Below are 21,500 nucleotides of genomic sequence, written 5' to 3'. Positions count from 1 at the left end.
TTTGGGTGGGGGGGGGAGGTTGGATGCAAAATGTTATAAATTACAAAGTAAAGAGAAGTTACATGATTTACATTTCATGAGAGTATAAACTATCATGTGGAAACAAATTTTTTATACGGGTTCTACCAGTTTCCCCAAGAATGAATTGTCTAACACCCTGTCAGATATTCTGAAACCTAACTTTTGAAATGGAAAGTATACTTTAAGGCTTATCATTAAGTCATGGTTCTTGCTTTAGTTATGGAAGAGTTGAATAGGCTCCACTTCAATTTTTTTTGTCTTCTCTTTACTCATTTTTTACTATTGTTAGTTTGGGTAATTATGTATTCTTTAATTATTGTTCTCTCCTTTTTTTTTTTTTTGGGGGGGGGGTGGTGTGGATGCAAAATGTTATAAATTACAAAGTAAAGAGAAGTTACATGATTTACATTTCATGAGAGTATAAACTATCACGTGGAAACAAATTTTTTATACGGGTTCCACCAGTTTCCCCAAGAATGAATTGTCTAACACCCTGTCAGATATTCTGAAACCTAACTTTTGAACCCTGTGGTATGTGTTGGTTGCTGAGCTTGAACTATGTTAGGATATTCTGTGGTGCAAAGGTTTTGAGGTTAGCTGGATTGGAACTACATACATGGAGTAAAAATCTGATGGTGTAAATACATGTTGGAGTGCTAAGATTGATGACCTATGTTAGCCAAATTGGCCATTCGTGTTGTACTGTTCATGCATTAGGCAGGGAAGATAATAAGGCATGTCACCCGAAGGATTGGAGTGGGGCAGTGGGAACACTTCTAAGAGGTGCTTCTAGGATGAATTTTCATAAGAACACAAGACCAGTGGGTATTTATCTTTGTTGGGCATAACAGAACGTGTTCAATACTTCAATCAAGAAACAGAACTTGTATAATCTATAGAACGGGTGTAGCTAAGAGCGATGGGGTGGCTAGACTTGGAAAGATAGAAACAGAAAGTACTGTAACAGTAGGAATGTATTAGAGCTTTCTCCAACTGTCTAGTGCTAAGCATTTTCTAGAGCAGCCAAATGTGTTCAAATTAACATTTTGCTTTCTATGTTGCTCAACATAATAAGTATGGCATGTGGATATTGAAACACCCCCAAACATGCACAAAAAAGCACAGCATCTATGCTGTTGCTATTAATCAGTAATCTCTGTTGCGGCCATCAGTAATCCTTTGCAGAAAGTTGGCTTACCTCCATGATTTATATTTTCCCTTTGAATGTGCTCTTGTTATATGAGGCATCCTGATGTAGTGAACATGTAAATTTGATGATGTGGTATCCCTCTATAATCTACAAAATAAAAAAGAAGACATGGTTGATTAATTTTAGCCCTGTAATCATTGTTTTCTTGTTCTTGCCTCTCTCTTGCTTGTTCAATGACAATATAGGGACTAGCAGCACTGGACCCAACGGTCAGGCAACAAATGGTGGATGGGCGCTTCCATCGACAGGGCAGCAGCAACCTCGAGGTTCTGAGAGGATGGGATTTGATGATGGGTTCAGGCCAAGCGCCTCCAAGGGAAGAGCTAAGTCATCCATTAGGATCAATATAGATTGAAGAAGGATTCGACAAGTGGATGATTCCTCGGAGAGGTCTCCAAAATAGTTACTAGCAAATTGTCTGCTTCTGTAAGCACTTCATACTTGCATACTGGGATGTCCTAGGCAGGTTACGAGCATTTGGGTCAATGCCCCAGCATTATGGACTGATAATATACCAAGTCAGAAATATATGTAGAACATTGTCACTTACGTATTTCTTGTGTGGATCATTGTTGAAATTTTTATCTTTGAAGCTGGATTATATACCAATGGGGTTGGTAGCCTAGTGAAAATTCTCTCGACCCATCACCGCTGGAGTCTGCTGGTTGTGGGTTTGAATCTTGGTATGTCACTATCGTCTATTGGTCCTGCGGAAGCGCCTTTTGCTGTACAGGGCTTGTCTGGGCTATGTTCACTACCATGAAAAAATAAGAAGTTGGATTATAGAGGTTGGGTTGTAGGTTTTAAGCAGTTCCAGCCCAGCCCTATTTTTTTTTTCAATTTCCTGATTGTGGTTGGGGCAATTAGATGGATGACGGAGGGATTCCATACTGGGAGATAAATGGGGAACCGGGACCTGTAGAGCTGTTCAATGGAGGTTTGTTTAGGCCTCAGTTTTGTTTTCAGATTGCTTGTAAGAATAACTAGACCGAAAGACCAAATCTAGGTTGGAGATCGGCCACCTTTTCAGTTACTTTGATTTTCCAATGCTAATATGCTCGTTGATTTCCGGTTCAATTCTGAATTGTCTCCAGGAAATTAAGGTTTTGATTTGCAGGAAAAACTTTCACGATACTAATAACCAAACGGGAGCTCAAATTTCTTGGTCCAGCTTTCGGCGCGTGGGGTTACTTTTTATTTATTTATTTTTTTTTCTCCAGAACTATAGGTCATATATATACCCAAAAAAAAAAAAAGATAAAAAATATAAATGTAGAAATTTGATTCAAAGACGCCAAGGAGGGATAAAGTCTGGGATCGCGTCCCCCTTTTTGACATGGTCATAGGCAGGGTAGGAGATCCACTATTTCATTAAGAATCTAATTCTTGATATTCTATCAGCATCTAGGCTAAGCTTAAGAATCCAGGTTGGAAGCCTAGGATTGATGATTAACAAACCAGCATTTGGATCATGTGTAGGATGGTCCATCTCATCTGTTGAAGTATATTTGTGGATGCTCCTGTCCATGGTCTATGGGTGATTAATTTAGTTGCACCACATAGATTGGCAATTTTTGCCATTGGGTATCTCGAGAATAGGCAGGATGTGCCTCTAGCAAATTTTGTATTCAATTTTAATCATATACACTCTTTTATCCGTTGGCATACACACCCTTGATAGTTTTAGAATTTTGACAGTTCTATTTTGTTACTTTATCAGATCCTACTAAACTGAAATTAATATCGCTCGTGGCCAATATTGATACAAATAAGTTAATACAGTTGTTCTGATGATTGAAACGAGAGGTGCAATAGGGCTGGGTTGGGATGGGTTTCTTAGAACCCTAGCCCATCCCTAAGTTCCCTTGATTGGGCCCAAACCCGCCCTGACCCTAACTCAGGACTGCAAAACTTTAACCCAGGCCCAACCCTTACCCTCCCTGATTTGCCTTGATTTTTCAGGGTCGGGTTGGGATGACCCCAACCCTGGTTTGCTATAAAGGGCCGAGATGTCCCTAATTGACCATGACCTTGACCTTGGTTTTCCATCAAGGGTTAGGTACACTCTGATTTTTTTTTTTTTGGTAAAAAAAAAAAAAACAAGAGAGATCACTGAGAAGATATAGTAGGGGTTTTGAGGTGTCAATGATTCAATGTCAAACAATATCTAAAATTAAGTTAATATCAAGGTTAATATTAGGGTCACAACCAGGGTTAACATCAGGAGCAAAAACCACGGTCAAGTCAAGTCAAAACCAAGGCCAAAAGTCAGGGTAAAAAAATCAGGGTCAGGTTCAAGGCGAACTGGGCGGGTCAAAGACATCAACCCTTACCGACCCTGACCCTGACTTAGGTTCAAAAATTTTAGGGTCGGGCCGCAGGCCGACCTTTAGGGCCAAATTTTTTGGGTTGATACTTGTTTGGGATCAGTGCGGGTTCAGGCCATCAGAGCCAAATTTGCACCCCTACCTGAAACTGTGTTTGAAAAGGTAATTTTTTTCAGATTCGGAGTTAGTTTTCCTTAGCTTCTGGAGAATAAATTTCTTCACCAATAAGGCACTGTTGTTGCTATGCTTAGTCACAATCCACGGTATCACGCATTAACAGATTATTCGCTCCAAAGCCAGCTTTTGTTCTATACCATGGTCAAATCGATCGAAATGATGTGACTATGTGATTGAATTTCTATGTTATTATTTATTCTCAATTATAGATGGTGGAAAATATTCTTTAACATGCTAATTCAAAAGGTTGAATCTCCATGGTGAAAAGATTCTTTCTTCACCCTGTGTAGACAATTGGATCTTCAAATTTCTTAACTAAATTTCAATTGTTTTTTTTTCCCTCCACTTTAGCATCAGCAATCGATTACGTATGATTCAATTGCTCATTTTCCGGCAACTTCGTCAAGAACCTTGTTGTTGAACTTGAAACCACCTTTCAAATTTTCAACCATGGATGAAGGAATCAGAATCATGGCTTTAAAATTTGGATCATCAGTATCAGCTGAATCGGAATGGTATTGGTTTTGATTGGTCTCTGATCCTAATACACATGTATGGTCTAAGAATAAAATCATAATAAAACTGATTTTTTAAGGAAAAAACAGGGTAGATCTATCTAATACGATCTGATTGAGGCCATCTAGGTTAGTGTCAAAATGATATCGACATTAACTGATCTCATAATTGTTCCTGAGTTTTAGAACCTTGATAATAATAATCAACTTGGCTTAAATTATGTATTAATTCCTTAAATTAAGATTTTTTTTTTTTTTTCCTTTTTGGTTAAGCTTTAAATTAAGAGTTCAAAGGTTGAAAAAAAAAATTTTTTTTTCGAGGCTTTTCTTGTGATTTAAAGTTTCTCACACAGTGCATTTGGAAAGTTTAATTTAAGCAGTACTAAAAATCTGTCACGTGACGACGCTATATTAATGTTATTGGTTGAAATTTTAGAGAAGATTATATTTTAAGAGTCTAAATTTTTCGTCTTGAATTTATTTGTTTCTTAAATTATTTAAAATCCCCCCCCCCCAAGAAAAAATCAAATTTTTAGGCTGATCGATCCAAATTTGTCGTGTATCATTTGTTTGTCAAATTATTTGCAAATTGTTTGCCAATTCTTCATGAGTTTTTTAACCAGCTTTGATAATTTAATTCAATGATCATTTTAAGCACATGAACCTCAGCATTCATCTTTCGGAGAGTCCAATCAATGGTGAAGAGATTCATTTACTCCGTAGGTGATGAGAATTTCTTTTCTAAGATTGGGTCCACATTAAACTTGTCATAGATTGGTTAGAAATAAAAATTAGGGGTGATCGTAACCTAATCAAACCCAACCCAACCCAACCCAACCCAGCCCAGCCCAAATGAACCGGACTATCTTCTAGGTATCCCCGGGGCATGAACTCACACACGTACACGATGTACGTTTATGATCTACCATAGATCCCTCACACGTCCACAAGCTCAATAACACATGTAAGACCGAGCTCTTGTGGTCGTGGACTATATGGCCATTTCCTTCTTTGGCTAAGCTAATTTAAGATCTAGAGAAAATGCATATAACAAGATAATTTGTAGGATCTAAACCATACGTGTGTGTTGTGTTGACCCATGATCCATGCCAGCCATGTCTCCTTTTCCCCTTTGGTTCTGTATTAATGTCGTGGAAGCTCCAACCAGAATCTTATAAGACCCATAACATGTTCATGTCCATGTTCATCTCTCCCTTCCTCCACTACTTATCTCTTCCACGTTGTCTACACTTCCTCCTTAACAGCTTAAAAAAATTTATCAAGCCTGTAATACCACCAAGTCCATCATCACCACCACCACCACATCTTTCATGAAACCTATTTTCTAATTGGAACCCAAGATCAAGAAGCAGACCAGTAACAAAATTAATCTCTTTGCTTGTGAAGCAACGTGATCCTACTTTAGATCTAGTTGTGGGTCCTTGGCCTCTGTTCATTTCCAAGTTCTTAATTTGTTGATTATCATGGTTGAGATTAAGGAATTGAAGAGGTAGCCTGGATGGTCCTGGTCAAACTCCAAACCAAACCCGACTCGGTCCGGTCCAACGAAGTCTTGGATTGGTAATCCTACTCATCCAATCCAATTGCAAGGATGACCACCATTTGGTTTTCCTGGGCTAACTGGTTTGCTTTGGTTTAGTTGGGCTAATCTGATCTTATCTTAGAAAACTGGAAAATAAGTACAGAAGCTTGTTTCCTTCACTGCCCAAATGAACATGGGGCTTGCTTGTCTGTCTTGGAGAAATGGTACCAAACTGACCATTTCCTGTTCTTCATTTTTTTAACTATGTCATGGTCTGTCCAGTCTAGGACAATACAGTTAATACATGAATATTTCGGGAATGGTGTGGTGACAGAAGATATTAAGTTAATTCAGATTGGGTTTAGTAGTAAACATTAATTAGATTAATATATTAATTGAGGTAATGTATAGGAAGCTTACTACAGATTAATAATACCCTGATCAATCACTTGCTAATCTTGGCACCTTAGGCTCGGGCATGCTCGACGATGTTTCCGGTTAGTTTTACACATTTTTCAGGTCTTCCAATTGTTTGTTTGAATAGCTAAGTGAACTATATAAAAGGATTCTTAGTTCTTGTTACCATTAATAATGGCTAATTCATTAACACACTGGAATTAGTAGTTAAGCTTTGCTGTGATGACATGGGGAGCACATGGCAAGTGGTTAGCCCAACTGTGTTGATCTTAATCTCTCTTCTGAGTTGTGGACAATATTAGTATAGTGATTATAGACTTGTCAATCATTTTTCCAAGTTGTTAAATTAATATTTTCTAGTTGGAATGACTCAATTTCTACATAACAACCTCCCTCAGTTGCTTCTACATAATTTCATTGCACGAGGCCTATGGTATTCCGTCCTTTAAATACAAAGGGTGAGGACCTCTACCAACCCAGAAGTTAAGGAGCACTTGAACCTATTAGAAGAACCAAAACAGAAAGAAAGGGAAGAAACAATGGCTTGTTGGTCTGCAGAGAATGCTACTCAAGCTTATATCAGAACCTTGAAAATGGTAAGTTACGGAGCACAACCTAAATCAGTTTCACCATTATTACTCCAACTATTTATTTTTCATTCATTTTGGAAAATTTTCTCATTTGGGTTCTTATTGATCTTTGATTTAGGGAAAGAGAGGCAAGGAACCAGATGTAGCTGAGTTTGTATCTGCACTTGCGGCAGGTAACTGTGCACAACTCATGGTGGAGGTTTGTGCAGGAACTGCCGGCACAACCACATTGGCTCTTGTTGCAGCTGCCCATCAGACTGGTGGCCGTGTTGTGTGTATCGTTCGTGGGCTAGATGAGCTTCATGCATCTGAAGATGCTTTAGGCTTCAATGCTGATTATGTTGAGTTTGTTATTGGTGATGCTAAGAGACTTCTAATAAACTGCTATAAAGGAGCAGATTTCACTCTCATTGATTGTAACTTGGAGGATCATGAAGGTGTGTTTCAAGTAGTACAAGCAGGTGTGAAGCATGGAGAAGCTGTTGTGGTGGGTTATAATGCATTAGGCAAAGGATCATGGTCGCCAAGAAGTGGGTCAAAGACCCAGTTGCTGCCTATTGGAGGGGGGTTGCTAGTGGCTCGGATACCTGCAATGGTTAAGGTTGGAGGCAACAGTACTGCTGCTGCTGCTGCTGGTGGTGGTGGTGGTGGTGGTGGTGTCAATGGTGCCAAAAGGAGTAGATGGGTTGTTAGAGTAGACAAATTAACAGGTGAAGAGCATGTTTATAGGATCACATCTCCTTAAGAGGAGAGAGGTTGAGGTCTAGTCTAATCTTTGCTCCTTCTATGTGCTCTGTTTGAGCAGAGTCTAATAAACTGTAAATAGCCATAGAAATGTATTACCATCTAATGCTCTTTAGTTTTTGAGGGCTTAGGAGCTTTGTATTGTGATATGAAGTTTGTTGTGAATTATAATGAAAGAACTTGGAAGCACTTCATAAGGAAAAGGTGGAGGCTTCCATGGATAAAAATCTCAAGAACATCTTAAGGTGGAAAATCTGGTTTATTGGGGCTGATTTGGTCTGTGAGGGCTGATTCCCAGCAACTCCAGATCACAATTTATTCTGGACTCTTCATTATCAAACTCAATGAACAAATTAATAGACCAATTCACCACTGCTTCAACTCTCACGATCCAAATGAGTCTTCATCATAATCAAGATTCATGGTTTTGTTGAAGAATTTTGAAGGAAATAAAAATGAAATGGAGATTTGGTACCAAGTGTTATGGATTCTACCATTAACTGATAATTTTTCTCCAAGTCTTCCTCCGCGGGTGGGAAGCCAGTAACTTAACTCTGGTTTCAGAAATCGGATTGGAATCAATGGAGATTCGAATCGGTCAACTCCAATACTGATTCCAGTTATTGGCTATGAATGCTCTTCGATCTGGTTTTTTTTTTTTTTTTCTTCTTCTTCTTTAATCAATCAAATAGCAGAAAATTAATGGAAGTTCCATTTTTTATAGCAAAAATTACAAGTCTTTTGGATTAAAAAAGTCAAAAAAAAAAATTATAGATGTATGGAAATCTTGGCTTCTTCTTCGTTCTTCCCAGTTCTATTTTCAGGAATCGGCCGATTCTGACAAATTTCAATGCGATTTGACTCAGAATCATGGAAGCCGATCCTTTATCCGATCTGACGAAAAAGGGGGAAACTCTCAAATTTAAGAAGCCCATAAATCTCCTAGCTTCTTGTGGATGAGAAAAATAGAACAGGGGAGGAAAACAGAACAAAGACTGGAATCTCTCTCTCTCTCTCTCTCTCTCTCTCTCTCTCTCTCTCTGCTGTAGTACTGTGTGATTGGGTTAAGGAATAGGGGAATTGAACTTTACATACACTAACAGTTTCTCTTTCTCTGGGTTTTGCTTCTCACGACATGGCGGCCTTGAGAACCACCGTTAATATGATGATGAGAGAAATGTTCCAGAGCTCAATACTCTCAAGATCGAGGACATTTACATTGCTTCCGGCGACAACGTCCCTGAAGTCCGATGGTACCTTTTGCCTTTCATGCCGTGCAACTCGTCTTGGTGGGATTCGTTGCATGGCTTCAGATTCCAGAGACGGCGGCAAGAAGGCGTCCGCCCGTTTGTCACAAGTTCAGCTGCTTCTGCAAGAAGCCGAGGAGAGAGCCCTTTCTGCCGGCAACGAGCCTACCGCCAAAATTACGCTTGGTACATTCTTCAAATGCCCTACCCTTTTCTTTCTTTTTTTTCCCCCTCAATGGAAAGCCACCTTTTTTCAGCTCTTTTGATCTTTTCCTTTTACACTTTCGTTTCAATACAACTAGCTGTCCTTTAACAGAGACTCGTAGCCCATCAAACATGGTAGAAGGAAGTATATGATAACAATATTAGTATCAACGCTATGATTGAAGGACACCATGTGTTTGTTAAAAAGTCATTGTTTGACGGAGAGGGAGCCATGAACATTGAAATTGAACTATAGTTACCTGAACATTTTTTTGATTTTTATATCTAAATTTGCAAATTCAACATAAAATTCTATTTTGTCACACATTTCACTGCTCAATTTACCAAACCATTCTAAGTTCTTTGTCCAGGGGAAATTAGGTAATTGAAACCTTAGTGACATATTATTCAGGGCCCGTTTGATAACGTTTCTGCTGTTTCTGTTTCAAGAAACGGCATAAACATAAATTTCCGTTCCTAGAAACAGAAACGGAATTGAAGGTGTTTGATAAGTCATGTTTTTAGAAGTCAATAGTAACCAGTGAAAGAATGGCCACAAGTCGTTTTCAGAAACGGCAAAAACTTGTTTCGCCTAAGTCGATTCTTGAACCATAAATAAGTAAAAATTTCTATTTCTATTTCTATTTCTGAAAATAAGTGAAATGAAATAGTTTTATCAAATGCTTTTTGTTCCATTTCTGCTGTTTCTGGAAATAGAAACTGCAGAAACGCGTTTTTTGAAACGTTATCAAACGCGCCTTTAGTATTTGAGTTTTTTGTAAGTTTTTGGTTCTTTGGAGTGGGGAAAAAAAAGTCAAGGCTCTTGGTATTATCCGTCTAGATAGTATACAGTTCAGAAATTGCGAGTGAGAAAAAATGGATGGTTATCAAAACAGAAATCTTTTATTCCGAGGGATTTTCTACCCCTTTTAGAGGCCTCAGTTCACTCATGTAACTTGCGGTGTTGCAAAACACTTCGGAATGAAAGACTTGGAATATGTGGCATAACTTCTTGGCGTAGACATGGCAACATACTAAATAAATTTAAAAGAAGTGATGAGCTAACAGGTTGTTGAAGCCAAGATGGGAGCAGCTTATTATGTAACCATAGTGAGGGAAAGTTTTCCTAGGTTTTCAAGGTGGAGAACCCATAATAATTTCTACAAAAGGGGACCTTAAATAAAAGAAGATATTAATCTTCCTTATCAAACTTGCAGAATAAGAAAATAAACTCTGAAAGGGAAACTTGCCAATGGAATAAGAGAGTAGTAATCCATATAGATAACCTTGAATATCAGGATAACTGAAAATACTATAGTTGAGCACCCCGCATCACTTGGGAGGCCTATAAGAAACGTGTGATCTATGCAAGTGTCGATGTCCATACACCATTCTTGATCTATCACTTGGGAGACCTATAAGAAACACGTGATCTATGTAGGCCCATGGAGATGACTTATTGCCTTCTTTCTAAATCCATCCCAGCTCTTGGTGGCATTTCAATCTCAGCCTCTCCTCTGTTTCTATTCTTGTTCTATACCCACTTGCCATTCCCTTTTTGAAAAGAAAGAGTCCCCTTCTTTCCCAGATTAAGGGTGGTGAAGTGGTTGTAAGTAGGCATGCGATAATTGAGAATTTCTTTGCTGGTGTCCTTTATTTATAATATATAATCTTTGTTGCTCCAAAAATTTAGGGAAAAAAATCATAAAAGTAAAAGAGGACAGTGGCTAGTTTAACATCTGTAGTTCAGGGCCTCCTATTTTGATGACAATTCATTCATGAGTCCATGACCTGATAAGTTATTTTCTCATGATGAATTCGCTGTCCCTGTATTGGGTTACCTACTTCTTCTATGACTATGTATGGTAAGTAAATGGAAGAAGAGGACATGGATACAATGTAAAGTTGTGCTTCATAGACTGAACAAGTGAATCCAGTGGTCATATTTCTCGTGCGGTCATATGTTTTTGCTTGCAAATCCTATTCCATTTATTTATTGGAGAACCTACTAACCTATCGATTAAACAGTAGATTCGAACAATTAATTTTGGCCACTCCTAGTTTTACATATTTTTCCTTAATGTTCTATGTGGTGTTATTTAACGGAACTTTTAGACACTGCATTTCTTGTAAGATAAAGTAACTACTTAGCTATACAAAAGTTAAAGGATTGGACTATATCTACTTACTACTCTGGTGCTTGAGTTGGTTGCTGTAGGTTTATGGCAATGAGCTCAGTAACTGTGTCATATTACTCTGGTTGGAATCTGAATCTGTTCTCTATTGTTTTTCTTCAGACCATGTTACTGTTAGTTTTGCAAGAAGTGGCGGACCTGGAGGTCAGAATGTCAACAAAGGTCTGTTAACTTCTTTATCTTTTGCAGTAGATCCTCATCAATTTCCCCTGCTCTATTCGTTTTCATTCTTCTGTATTTGTTTATTTACTCCTTTCTGAAGCTCCTTGTGGATATCATGTTTGCAGTCAACACCAAGGTGGACATGCGATTCAATGTCATGAATGCATATTGGCTGAGTGACAGAGTCAGGGAGAGGATTTTGCAAATGGTATGTTACTAAAATTCTTCGTGCAGTACCCCATTGATTGAATAAGTGAATGCATGATTGCACTTCTCTACAGACAAGGAGGACGTAAATAGCATTCCTGAATTATTTTTTCTCGGATAAAGTTGAGAACACTTATCTTTTCTGATTGAACTGGACTTGAATGCTTAATGGCAATGGTGATGCAGTATGTTAACCATTTGTGCGCTGGTAGAGCACATCCTCTTCACAGGAGGAGTTTCACTTAAACATAGATTCTGACAAGTAGTTACACAATGCCCTAACCACTTCGCCAATGAAGGGTTGTGAGTCTTGTGACCTTTGATTTTGAAGGATTTGATTATTGATCATCTGCTTCTTGTCAGATAGAAAAAAGGTCTAGCAAATGCTTGTGGGAAGAGTCTAAGTATCCAAAAGCCAAGTCATTAGACTTGGGTCAATATAGATTTGGAACTTTGGAATGTCCCATATAATGGTTGTCATTAGTGCTCTGAATTTGTATCACATGTAAACCTGTGTGGTGAAGACAGCATTCCACATCCTGTCTTCCTGACATAAATATCCTTAATTTCAATGCACCTTTTGTGCAACTATTCGATGAGATCCAAAGGTGGTTGTCATCTCCATGCTAGCATCCAGTGTTCTGTGTTCCACCAGTCATACTTGATCATCCACCACCAAAAGACTGTTCAACAGTTGCCGGACAGTAATGGTTGATAGTTGGATTGGATAAAATTTCCTGATCCGACCATCAGACTGGGTGGTCCTATGGGTCGGACTGTCAACTTCTGGACCGATTAATCCAATGCTTGATCTGTTTTCAATCACTGCTAGAATCTCTACTCATTTATTTAAAATTGTTTGCCAGACTCTTCTCACTGTTGTTATCATACTTTGTGCAAATTTCAATGTACTTCACTGTTGATTAACAGGAAAAGAATCGGATCAACAAGGACGGGGAGCTTGTGATTTCTTCTACAAAGACTAGAACACAGAAGTTAGCTTCTGTTCACTACTTTTTGTTCTTTGTTGTTGTTGTTGTTTTTTTTTTTTTTTTTTTTGGATAGTTAGGCCCCTTGAACTCGTGACCTCTTAATTGTTAGGTGTTGGTCCTTTGCCAATTGAACCCATTACTTCTTGTTATTTTCTGTTTGGGTTCCGGAGTTGGTCTCATTCTATGTTTTTCTTCAGGGGTAACATTGAAGATGCTCTGGAAAAACTTCAGGTAAGAAACAATTTTTAATTTATTTCTTCCTGATTTTTATGCAATCAGAATTTATGAATGGCCCTTTGTAGTTCCGATTCTACTGTGATGCTGCATGCTTCTTAGATTTAACTGTAAAGGGTGCATGAGCGAAACAAACACACTGGACAATTTGTAGGGTATTTTAGCAGATTAAATACTTTTATTCCAACTTCCTGCCATTTCTTTTTTATATTTTTCTTTCTCTGGTCAAGGTATGAAAATTTTATTAAAAAAAATCGGTTCTAGTGAAACTCTGGGATGAGAAGGGAAATGTACAAAAAGAGGTGGAGGATGAAGCCACCAAACATGAGACAGAAAACCTTGAGGCACCCTTCACCAAAAGGTGGGCCTCCCGAACAGCATCACGAGGTTTACGAAAGGAAATACAAAATAGAAAAAATCAACAGAAAGGGAAACTATATCATCAACAATGACTTTGTAGCCCAATCGAAGAGACAATTCCAGCTTGTTAAAGAGCCTTGATCACTGGTAGGCAATCAGAAGATATAACCAATTAACCATAGAGCTGAGCTGAGGCTACAAGCCAAAAGCTTCGCATCCCGAATCGCTTTGGCTTCCATAAAGATGCAGAAAATTTGACACTCACCTTACATTTGGCATCAATAAATGACCCAGCACTATTCTTGAAAAGAACACCCCTTCCGCCTTTTTGTGTGGATGCATTCCAGGAGCCATCAGTGCAAGCAAAGGACGCTTCGGAGGTGGTTCCACCTACTACAGAAGACAAGTAATACCAGCATAGCTCTCATTTACAAATATGTAGAAAGAATAAGTAGTAGGTAATAAGTCCAGAAGAACATGATTAAAAATAGCTCTATTCCTAGTCTTCTAATTTTGCCACAATAGAGCAGACCACTGAATATTGAAATCCAGGTGATTAGGAATGCCTTTATACCTATTAAACAGATAGGCTAACCACTCTTTAAATTGGTTGCCCCGAAACTGTTAAGTGTCTAGGTGCAAACGGGAAGCACGTCAACATGAGCAGCAAATGGACAAAGAACCAGAGCGTGGACTATGGACTCCTATTGGTTGTTACAAAAAGGGAAAAAAGGATGGGAGTAGAGATTTTGGGAAAAGAGAAGAAGATTAACAGCCAACGAATTGGAACTGCATCTGCACAAAGAAGAAAGCTTGATTTTTGGAACTAGATTCAACTTTCAGCCATTTCACCCTTCTATATAGGCTGCCTTGTCTTGTTTCTTGTTTAACTTACCTGTGAGTTCTTGGTTTCCAAAATATTTCATCTTATCTTAATTAATTTGTCAGGAAATTATTAATGCTGCTTCTTATGTCCCACCACCTCCTTCGGATGAGCAAAAGAAGAAGATTGCCAAGTTGTAAGGGCTTTCCTCTGTCAATGTTACCATCTTTATTATCTTGCAATGTGTTTTCTTTTTTCCTTTTTTGGGGTGGGGGGGGGGGGTGATGATTGCCTTTCTTTTTCGTTGCCTCTTTACCCCTTGGCATGTATTTCTTACATGAACCATTTATCTTATTTATTGAATTTGTGAGTCTACAATGAGATTATTCTTAATTTGTTATCATTGTGTCTGTGATTGAAGGGCTGCAATAGGGGAGCAGAAGAGGCTGCAAAGCAAGAAGGTCTTATCACAAAAGAAGGCTTTTAGGAGAAGCAGAGATAGTTGGGATTGACAGAATAAACATAGGATCTGCATGCATTTGAGGTTTGAAATATTATGAGGTATTAACGAATATTCATCATCAAAGTCATGTTTGTTGTCTTGGTAGAATTTTTCAAAAGTTTCTCCTGAAGTTTGGTGTTATTTGGCCTTCCCATGTTCAGGCCGAAGTCAAGAGTCATTAACCTACACCATGAATGTTGAACTGTTACATGGACTGAATACAGAGAAGATTGTTGGCAGCTGATGAGCTTAAACTAGTGGATATCCAACATCGAGAAGAATACCTTAATGCTGCAAAGAAAACAAGAATCATCCTCTCAGAGATCTCAATCATACAGTATTAGATGGCATTGGTATCAACCTGTTTATAGTCCAACAGCTTTTATTCATTCTTCTTGTATAAATATCAGATTTTTTTAAAAACTGGAGTAATATTATACTATTGTCAAGAAAAGAGATTTTCCAATACAGCACAGAGCCACCTCTGAGAATTTAGGGGCTAAGCTCCATTCCAGTGTGACGATAAGTAAAAAAAGCAACTCAGTGTACAAAGCTCTTGTTACTGCTGGGTATGGGAGTGGTAAATGTACGCAGCCTTAACTCTGTTTCGCAAGAGATATTGTTTCCAAGAACTCAAGTAAAAACCCTTATGCTAAATAAACCAACAAATAGAGGATAACACTGTCTTCTACCATCTGTGATATGAAATACTTTTTTCGACACTCAGATACACAAGATGACAAGTGGATCACTATAAGAAACATGATTGCTCACCCAATATGGATATCCATCACATGTCAAGATTGAAGGTTCTTCTCTTCGGGGATTTATAGCTCGTTCTGGTTATGGGTGCTTTGCAAGTTGCTACTGATGCTGCTCCTGATGAGTATTCACAATGGAGAGCTTAATTTGGAGGAGACGAGGAGAGTCTGGACTTCTGATTCATTGTCTCAAAGGGAACTGTTATGGATGGCGTGTATTAAAACGAAATGGAGCCTAACCGAAAGAGTCGGGAACAAATTCAAATTTTGTCGCTACCTGAGTACCTGACGAGTTTCAAGAGCTAATTTACAGTGTTGGGTTTTGGGAATTTTTTTTTTTTTTTGGGTAAGGGATTTGGGAGTTCTAAGGATGCAAAATTATTTGCATATCTGTTAGCTTAGTTTGGCATCAATATTTGGGATCCGGCTCCTCTCTTGGGTACCCATCGTTCAGGTTTTGCACATAGTTATCTGAACTAGTGCCACATATTCAAACGAGGATTCAACGGTTCTTGATGCCTTGTTTTTTACACCTATGTCAGTATCTCGTTCACCGTGCCTCTTTTCAAAGTATTGGATCTTCGTCTAGACACATGGCGCTTGCCCAGGTAGATATGGGCCGACATGGGCGATGAGCACTTAGAAAAATAGTCTAATCCCAATATTTATCATTATGGTAGATTAGATGAAACTAAAATTTTATTGACAGGTAGATCTCAATGGCGTTTAATCACTTGTCAAATTTTAATCAAAACATAGTTGGTTATACATAGGGTATATGAAGCTTATCTTAAAAGATTTCTTAAAAATGAAGCCTTTTCTTTTATATATATATATATATATATATGCTAATACATAGGAGTTTGTATATGAAGCTTTTCATGCAAAAAAAAAAAATATATATTATATATATAACTTAAAATATATAAAGTTGTAACAGAATAGGTTTTTTTTTTTTTGGTAAATAATACATAGGGGGTTACTATCATAGAATTTGAGCTTGAAAATTTATACACGGCCAATTTAATTTATTTTCTAAATATCTATATAGTCAAAATCGTCACATCATCCATGTTAGAAAAACTCCCTGGTTATGGATTTATTTTCATCAAAAGATAATTCAAGTGAGAAACAAAACATACTTTTTAAAGAGAAAAACATCCAAAGGAATATTTGACTCCTTCACTCTTCATGTAGTCAAAAAAATATTTGCAACTTGGCCTACTAATGATTACTTCTTTTTTTTTTTTCATGAGTTAAGGTTGTCAAGGGTAGCTAAATAACTATTTTTCTAGCCGATGATTATTAAACACCCACCTAGGTGATACATGACATATTGACGTTGACACGTTAACTACATGTATCTCATGGTATTTCAATTAAAACTCAAATTCCAAACATATTGTCTACATTATCATCTAGGCATGGATTTGTTTTTCATTTTGAAGTCTAGTTTGAATAGCCTTCACCGCATTGATCATGAATTTATCATGCATGTCCTTGATTCCAAATGAAAATACATGAAAAAAAAAATATTTGATGTTTGGATTCAATAAAAATGCTACTTATTATGGTTGCAAATTCAATATTGTGCCCCAAAATTAATAGTAATAATTTTGAATGGTTTTCATTCAATCCTAATATGATCCGATTCATGCGGTTATGGGGTCAGCATGAGCCAGCGGGACTAGTCAAGCTTTCTACCTGTCGTTAGCAAGAAAAAAATGAATAGGATTAAAGAAAGGGAGTGATCGATGGGATAAAGTTAAAAAAGAATTATTCCTTGACATCCCACAAACGTACTATGACAGCATTTGGTCTGGGTGCATTGTCAGAAATAATTAGGAAGAAGACTTTTAAGAAAGTTAATCCTTAATTTTGCTTGTCATCTGTTCTATCAAATGGAACCAGGAAAAAGGAAATTAAATTTGACTTCAAAACCCCCGCCCACCCCCCCCCCCTTTCACATGATATAGAGGAGGAAAAAAAAAACTCAATCTTTAAATATCTAAAGGACATTGATGCCAAAAGCCATGGAATTATTCTTATTTTCTTTGGCGGTGGGGGAGGGGGGAATAAAAAACCATGGGACTTGGTTGTTTGATTTTAGATGATCAACATAAACTGGTCTTGGTGGCGTCTGATCACTTATTCCCTAACTCCCCTCTGGTGGGACCGTGGGATAGGCCTCAGCCCTCTGATTGGTTTTGAAATCAGCCCCTGTTCATTTGAGAAAGGTGATCTACTTCTCTTGACTATCAAAACCCTCATTACCTGCTAATCAGATGCTGAGTTTCACGGAAAATAATCCTCTATTTTTCTCATCCCTGTTTTTCCTTGTTTTGCTACCTGCAGAACACGACACGTGGACAATTTTAAGACCAATGCACCGGATGTAATAATCCTCACTCAACCTTGACCGTTGGATCCTCTATTGTCCACGTGTCGTGTTCTGCAGGTAGCAAAATAGGGATGAGAAAAACAAAGGATTTTGATCCGAGTTTCACCCACCCTCAACGATTTCTACTATTATTAGGGATATTTATGAGGAGAGGCTCTGTCCATGGTCATGCACGTAGGATGGGGATGAAGGATTGCACCCGTGCACAAAATCTTTTGCCTCATATATGTTCCTTCAAACTAGTTTTGAAGATGTTTCTTTCTTGCATGGGAATAGGTCTGTGAACCTTAATATTGCTCATTCTATTTTCAAATAGGACTTGAGTTACCTACAATCAAGGTACTTTGGAATCTTCCTTTCTTAAGGATCTTCTAAAACTTGTATATATGAGTATCAATTTGAAACCTTCCTTGTTTTTGAGGATCAATTTTTGCGAGAGGTGGCTCAAATGAAAAAAAAAAAAAAAAAAAAAATCATTTTTCTTTCAATTTGAAAAGAAAACTAAGTGATCAATGGAAGTCAAAGAGTTGAGCACACAATTATTGAATTGAATTGAGCTAATTAATCAATACATGAACCTAGCAACCAAGATTTGATACCCTACCAAACAGGGCTTCCTGTGACTGTGAGTGACAATTTCCCTTCCTTTTCATAATTATATTAAATTCTATAAAGTTCATCAAATTAAACACTACAAATCTCAATATATACAAGGTAATTAAAATCCATCCCTTATTTTCCATGGTAAATCAATCTCATAACCTCAACTTTATTCTGTTCATCTAACTTTCTTCAACATCTTTTGCAGTGAGCAGTGAGATAAGCATCGAACAATTGAGAGCATCTAGACATATGCTTTAAGAAACCTTTAAATCACTCGATATTCACTGCACTGATGCAGCAACTGCAAACGATTTTCACACCCACTATTAGTCTACCACCATAATCTATATAAGCATTGGTCGCAGAAGAATAACATCCAACAAGTCAATCAATAGAAAGAGATTGGTATTCTGTATTACTTCTTTCTTACTCATTTCCGGAACAAATGCTCTTCCCCAGATTCCTCGTCCACGTGTCTGATCCAACGACCGGTGCCTTTGGTGACGGAGCCGGTACCACCACCACCACCACCACCATCACCATCACCACCGCTGCTGCTACTCCCCACATGTACAATATCCAAACCCTTCCCTACCGGAAGACATACCGTCCGCACGACACGTGTCGTTAAGGGCAAAACCCCACGCAACCTAAAACTGGTCCCTACAGCGTTCGCATGCTTGCACACCACCACCGCACCCTGGTTGCTGAACCTTGCCACTCTCAATACCCTGGCAAAGTCCTTCCGGCGAAGATCCACCACCAAGAAGTCCACCTCCGATATCCCCATCATCACCTCCTTCGCCTCTCCCACTATAACTTCCGGCGACACCCCTACCCCACGCAACATCGCTTCCACATACTCCAATCTCGACCGTTCATCCTGCACCACACATACATGTCTCGCCCCCGTGTGACGGCTGGCCACAGCGAGACCTATACTGGTCGATACCACTCCGCCGACTGACCACGCTTCCACGATCACCTTCGCTTTCCATCCCGCCGCCATGGCAGATACCAGCTCCGCCACACTCGATTCTTCAAATAGCTCACACTGAAAACAAAAGAAGAAAATCCCAAAAATTAATCGATAGCTCAAATTACAGGGTACCATCAATTGTGATTCTGTGAATGCTTACTGATTTAACAGTATCGATGTAGGCCTTTGAAGCCGTATCGGGACACCAAACAAGCTTCATCGATCTCTTCCCACTCTGCTGCTTGAAATTCCTCCGCTCCTTGACGGCTTTCTCATCTCTTTTGGGCCCTCGAAGGCCAAAGATAGTATACTTGGGAAAGCAATTTGTTTTGGTTATTGCTTACATATGTAGATGGAGTCACCACCACCTTAGAGAGAGAGAGAGAGAGAGAGAGAGAGAGAGAGAGAGGGTAGGTTGTTTCGAGAGGATCGAGGGGGATATTAAATTGGGAAAAAACAAAAGGACAAAAAGAACAAGTTTCTTTAGAAGCGTTGACATTTTCTAAACTCCAAACAGTAGCAAACGTGTGTAATAGACTATAGAGATTTTTGTTGTTTTTTTTATAAATTTTTAATGGTTTTTGGATAAACACTACACAGGATGAGGTTAAGATCGTAAAGAAGAGAACATGGAGGAAGAGTACATGGCAGCTGGACTCTGGGTGATTGGGGGAGTGCAAGACTGCAGGGCCGGCAACAGCCGCATAGGACACGCCGACAAAGGCAATGTCAACTTGAAAACCAAAAATAACAAAAAGCAGTGTAATATAGTGTAGGATACGCAATTCTATATTTGTAATGGTTTCCTATAGCAACAACTAAAGATAATGGATTTTTAGGTTTTGGGTATTTTTCTTCTTTGATAAGTTCTGATTGATATGAAATGCTGCCTATATAGTATACATCTGAGGTAGGATTAATTGAGCTATAAGGGTCTAGATTTTTTGTATGGGTCAGAGGATCTAATCCTTCTACATGGTGAGGACCCTTGGGTGGTAGCTCATGCAATAGGCATCACCCAACACTGTTTTCTTACATTCATAGCGGGTTCACAGTGCCAGCTTATAGGGAATACACCAATGAGGAGCAACGAAATGAGTTTGGAAAAAAGATCTTTGCTAACATCAGATGTTGGGATGTTCATGAGTCCAAATTGTCCTAGTCATTGGATGGATGGGAGGTAGATGGATGGATGGGAGGTAGATGGTTAGATGCCCAAGTCGTTGAAGAGGAGTCAAAATGTACATAAGGGATACAGAGGTCATTTTAAATGTGAGAGAAGGTGATAGTGTGCTCTCCATCAGTTTAGAAAAACTTTCTCAATGGGTGTGAAAATACCGCATCACCATATTATAGAAGCTCATGCATACCCTCCCATTGGCCAAATTGGGTGGCGTGTACTTGCTTGAGAATAGCGTTCTCTTGCCCTAATGAATATAATTATGTGAAAAAAGATCATAGATGTAGAGTAAAAAAAAAATTCTAATAGAATGCTTACTCTGTTTTTTAGATCTTCTAGGTCAAGATTTTTTATTTCTATGAACTCTTTCTCACTCTTATTCAAAAGGTCCATCTCAATGTAGAATATCTCTAATTGAATGCGATTTATTTATTTATTTTTAAGGCCACGTAATGCCATACCCTCCCATGATTATTCACGCACCCCCTTAATAATCCCTTCCCCGATTCCACCCATGTAAAATTTATAATTTTTTCAGTGATCTATTTCACCACAACCAACTCTAATTGGATTGAGACTTGAAATATGTGTAGGAGTTCTTGGGTTTTACTTGTCGATAAAATTTTAGCCTAATCAAACCCCTCATGTGGTAGAAGTAGGCACCTAACCATGGTTTGGCTTTGAGAACTAGTAGACCTAAAACCTTCTCCCTATACTTAATAAACACTTCTTGAGAAAGGGTTTCCTATAAGGGCAATGTAATAAGAATTCTGCATATTACACCAATAAATGACTGAAAAATGATATTTTCCATTTAAGATCTACACGAGAGACCCACATGATCAAAATAAGAGAAAATGTATCAACACAATTCTCACGATTTATTATTTGAGAAAAATAGATATAAAGGAATTTGTGCAAGGACAACACATACTTCCTTTTTTTCATACTTCTATGAAGCAGAAATAATTATGTTTACTTGGGTAGTGGTTGTGTAGTCATTCCATTTACATTATTTCTATACACTTGGAGGACATCTCATGTACCATTAATGCCATTTTCGCAAAATATTGAAACACAGATAGGAAGATAAGAAATTTTTTTTT

The 21,500-nt window shown here is 38.3% G+C and overlaps 4 protein-coding genes across 7 annotated transcripts in view; 3 read left to right on the top strand and 1 right to left on the bottom strand.

Annotated features, from left to right (window-relative positions):
- The window catches only part of LOC122061918 (myeloid leukemia factor 1-like), a 4,848-nt gene extending 3,008 nt beyond the window's left edge, over positions 1-1,840 (top strand). For both annotated transcript variants that reach the window (XM_042625482.1, XM_042625483.1), the window contains exon 7: positions 1,417-1,840. In XM_042625482.1, the coding sequence (XP_042481416.1) occupies positions 1,417-1,586 (170 nt within the window). In that variant the 3' untranslated portion in view covers positions 1,587-1,840. The remainder of the gene's footprint in view (positions 1-1,416) is intronic.
- A 4,646-nt stretch (positions 1,841-6,486) lies between these two features.
- LOC122061063 lies at positions 6,487-7,639 on the top strand. Its single transcript, XM_042624230.1, has 2 exons — positions 6,487-6,806; positions 6,919-7,639. The coding sequence occupies exons 1-2, from the start codon at positions 6,750-6,752 to the stop codon at positions 7,543-7,545; spliced, it is 684 nt and encodes a 227-aa protein (XP_042480164.1). The 5' UTR covers positions 6,487-6,749; the 3' UTR covers positions 7,546-7,639.
- Positions 7,640-8,502: 863 nt separating this feature from the next.
- On the top strand, positions 8,503-14,938 carry LOC122061221 (peptidyl-tRNA hydrolase ICT1, mitochondrial). 2 transcript variants are annotated; one of them, XM_042624433.1, is made up of 8 exons: positions 8,503-8,977; positions 11,293-11,352; positions 11,478-11,560; positions 12,490-12,554; positions 12,749-12,782; positions 14,094-14,164; positions 14,390-14,529; positions 14,632-14,938. In XM_042624433.1, exons 1-7 carry the CDS (start codon positions 8,680-8,682, stop codon positions 14,478-14,480), a joined length of 702 nt encoding a protein of 233 aa, XP_042480367.1. In that variant the 5' UTR covers positions 8,503-8,679; the 3' UTR covers positions 14,481-14,529; positions 14,632-14,938. The 2 variants fall into 2 exon arrangements, with proteins under 2 accessions (XP_042480367.1, XP_042480368.1); XM_042624434.1 differs by having other exon boundaries at positions 14,602-14,938.
- A 3,221-nt stretch (positions 14,939-18,159) lies between these two features.
- Positions 18,160-19,606, bottom strand: LOC122062141. 2 transcript variants are annotated; one of them, XM_042625812.1, is made up of 3 exons: positions 19,375-19,606; positions 18,655-19,289; positions 18,160-18,536 (listed from the first exon to the last, which is right to left on the bottom strand). In XM_042625812.1, the coding sequence occupies exons 1-2, from the start codon at positions 19,432-19,434 to the stop codon at positions 18,666-18,668; spliced, it is 684 nt and encodes a 227-aa protein (XP_042481746.1). In that variant the 5' UTR covers positions 19,435-19,606; the 3' UTR covers positions 18,160-18,536; positions 18,655-18,665. The 2 variants fall into 2 exon arrangements, with proteins under 2 accessions (XP_042481746.1, XP_042481747.1); XM_042625813.1 differs by having other exon boundaries at positions 18,666-19,289.
- Between the last annotated feature and the right edge of the window lie 1,894 nt (positions 19,607-21,500).

The sequence above is a fragment of the Macadamia integrifolia genome, chromosome 14 (genome assembly GCF_013358625.1).
Source record: "Macadamia integrifolia cultivar HAES 741 chromosome 14, SCU_Mint_v3, whole genome shotgun sequence".
Taxonomy (NCBI): Eukaryota; Viridiplantae; Streptophyta; class Magnoliopsida; order Proteales; family Proteaceae; genus Macadamia; species Macadamia integrifolia.
Note: the sequence above shows the minus strand (reverse complement) of the source record. Positions and strands in the feature narration are given on the sequence as shown.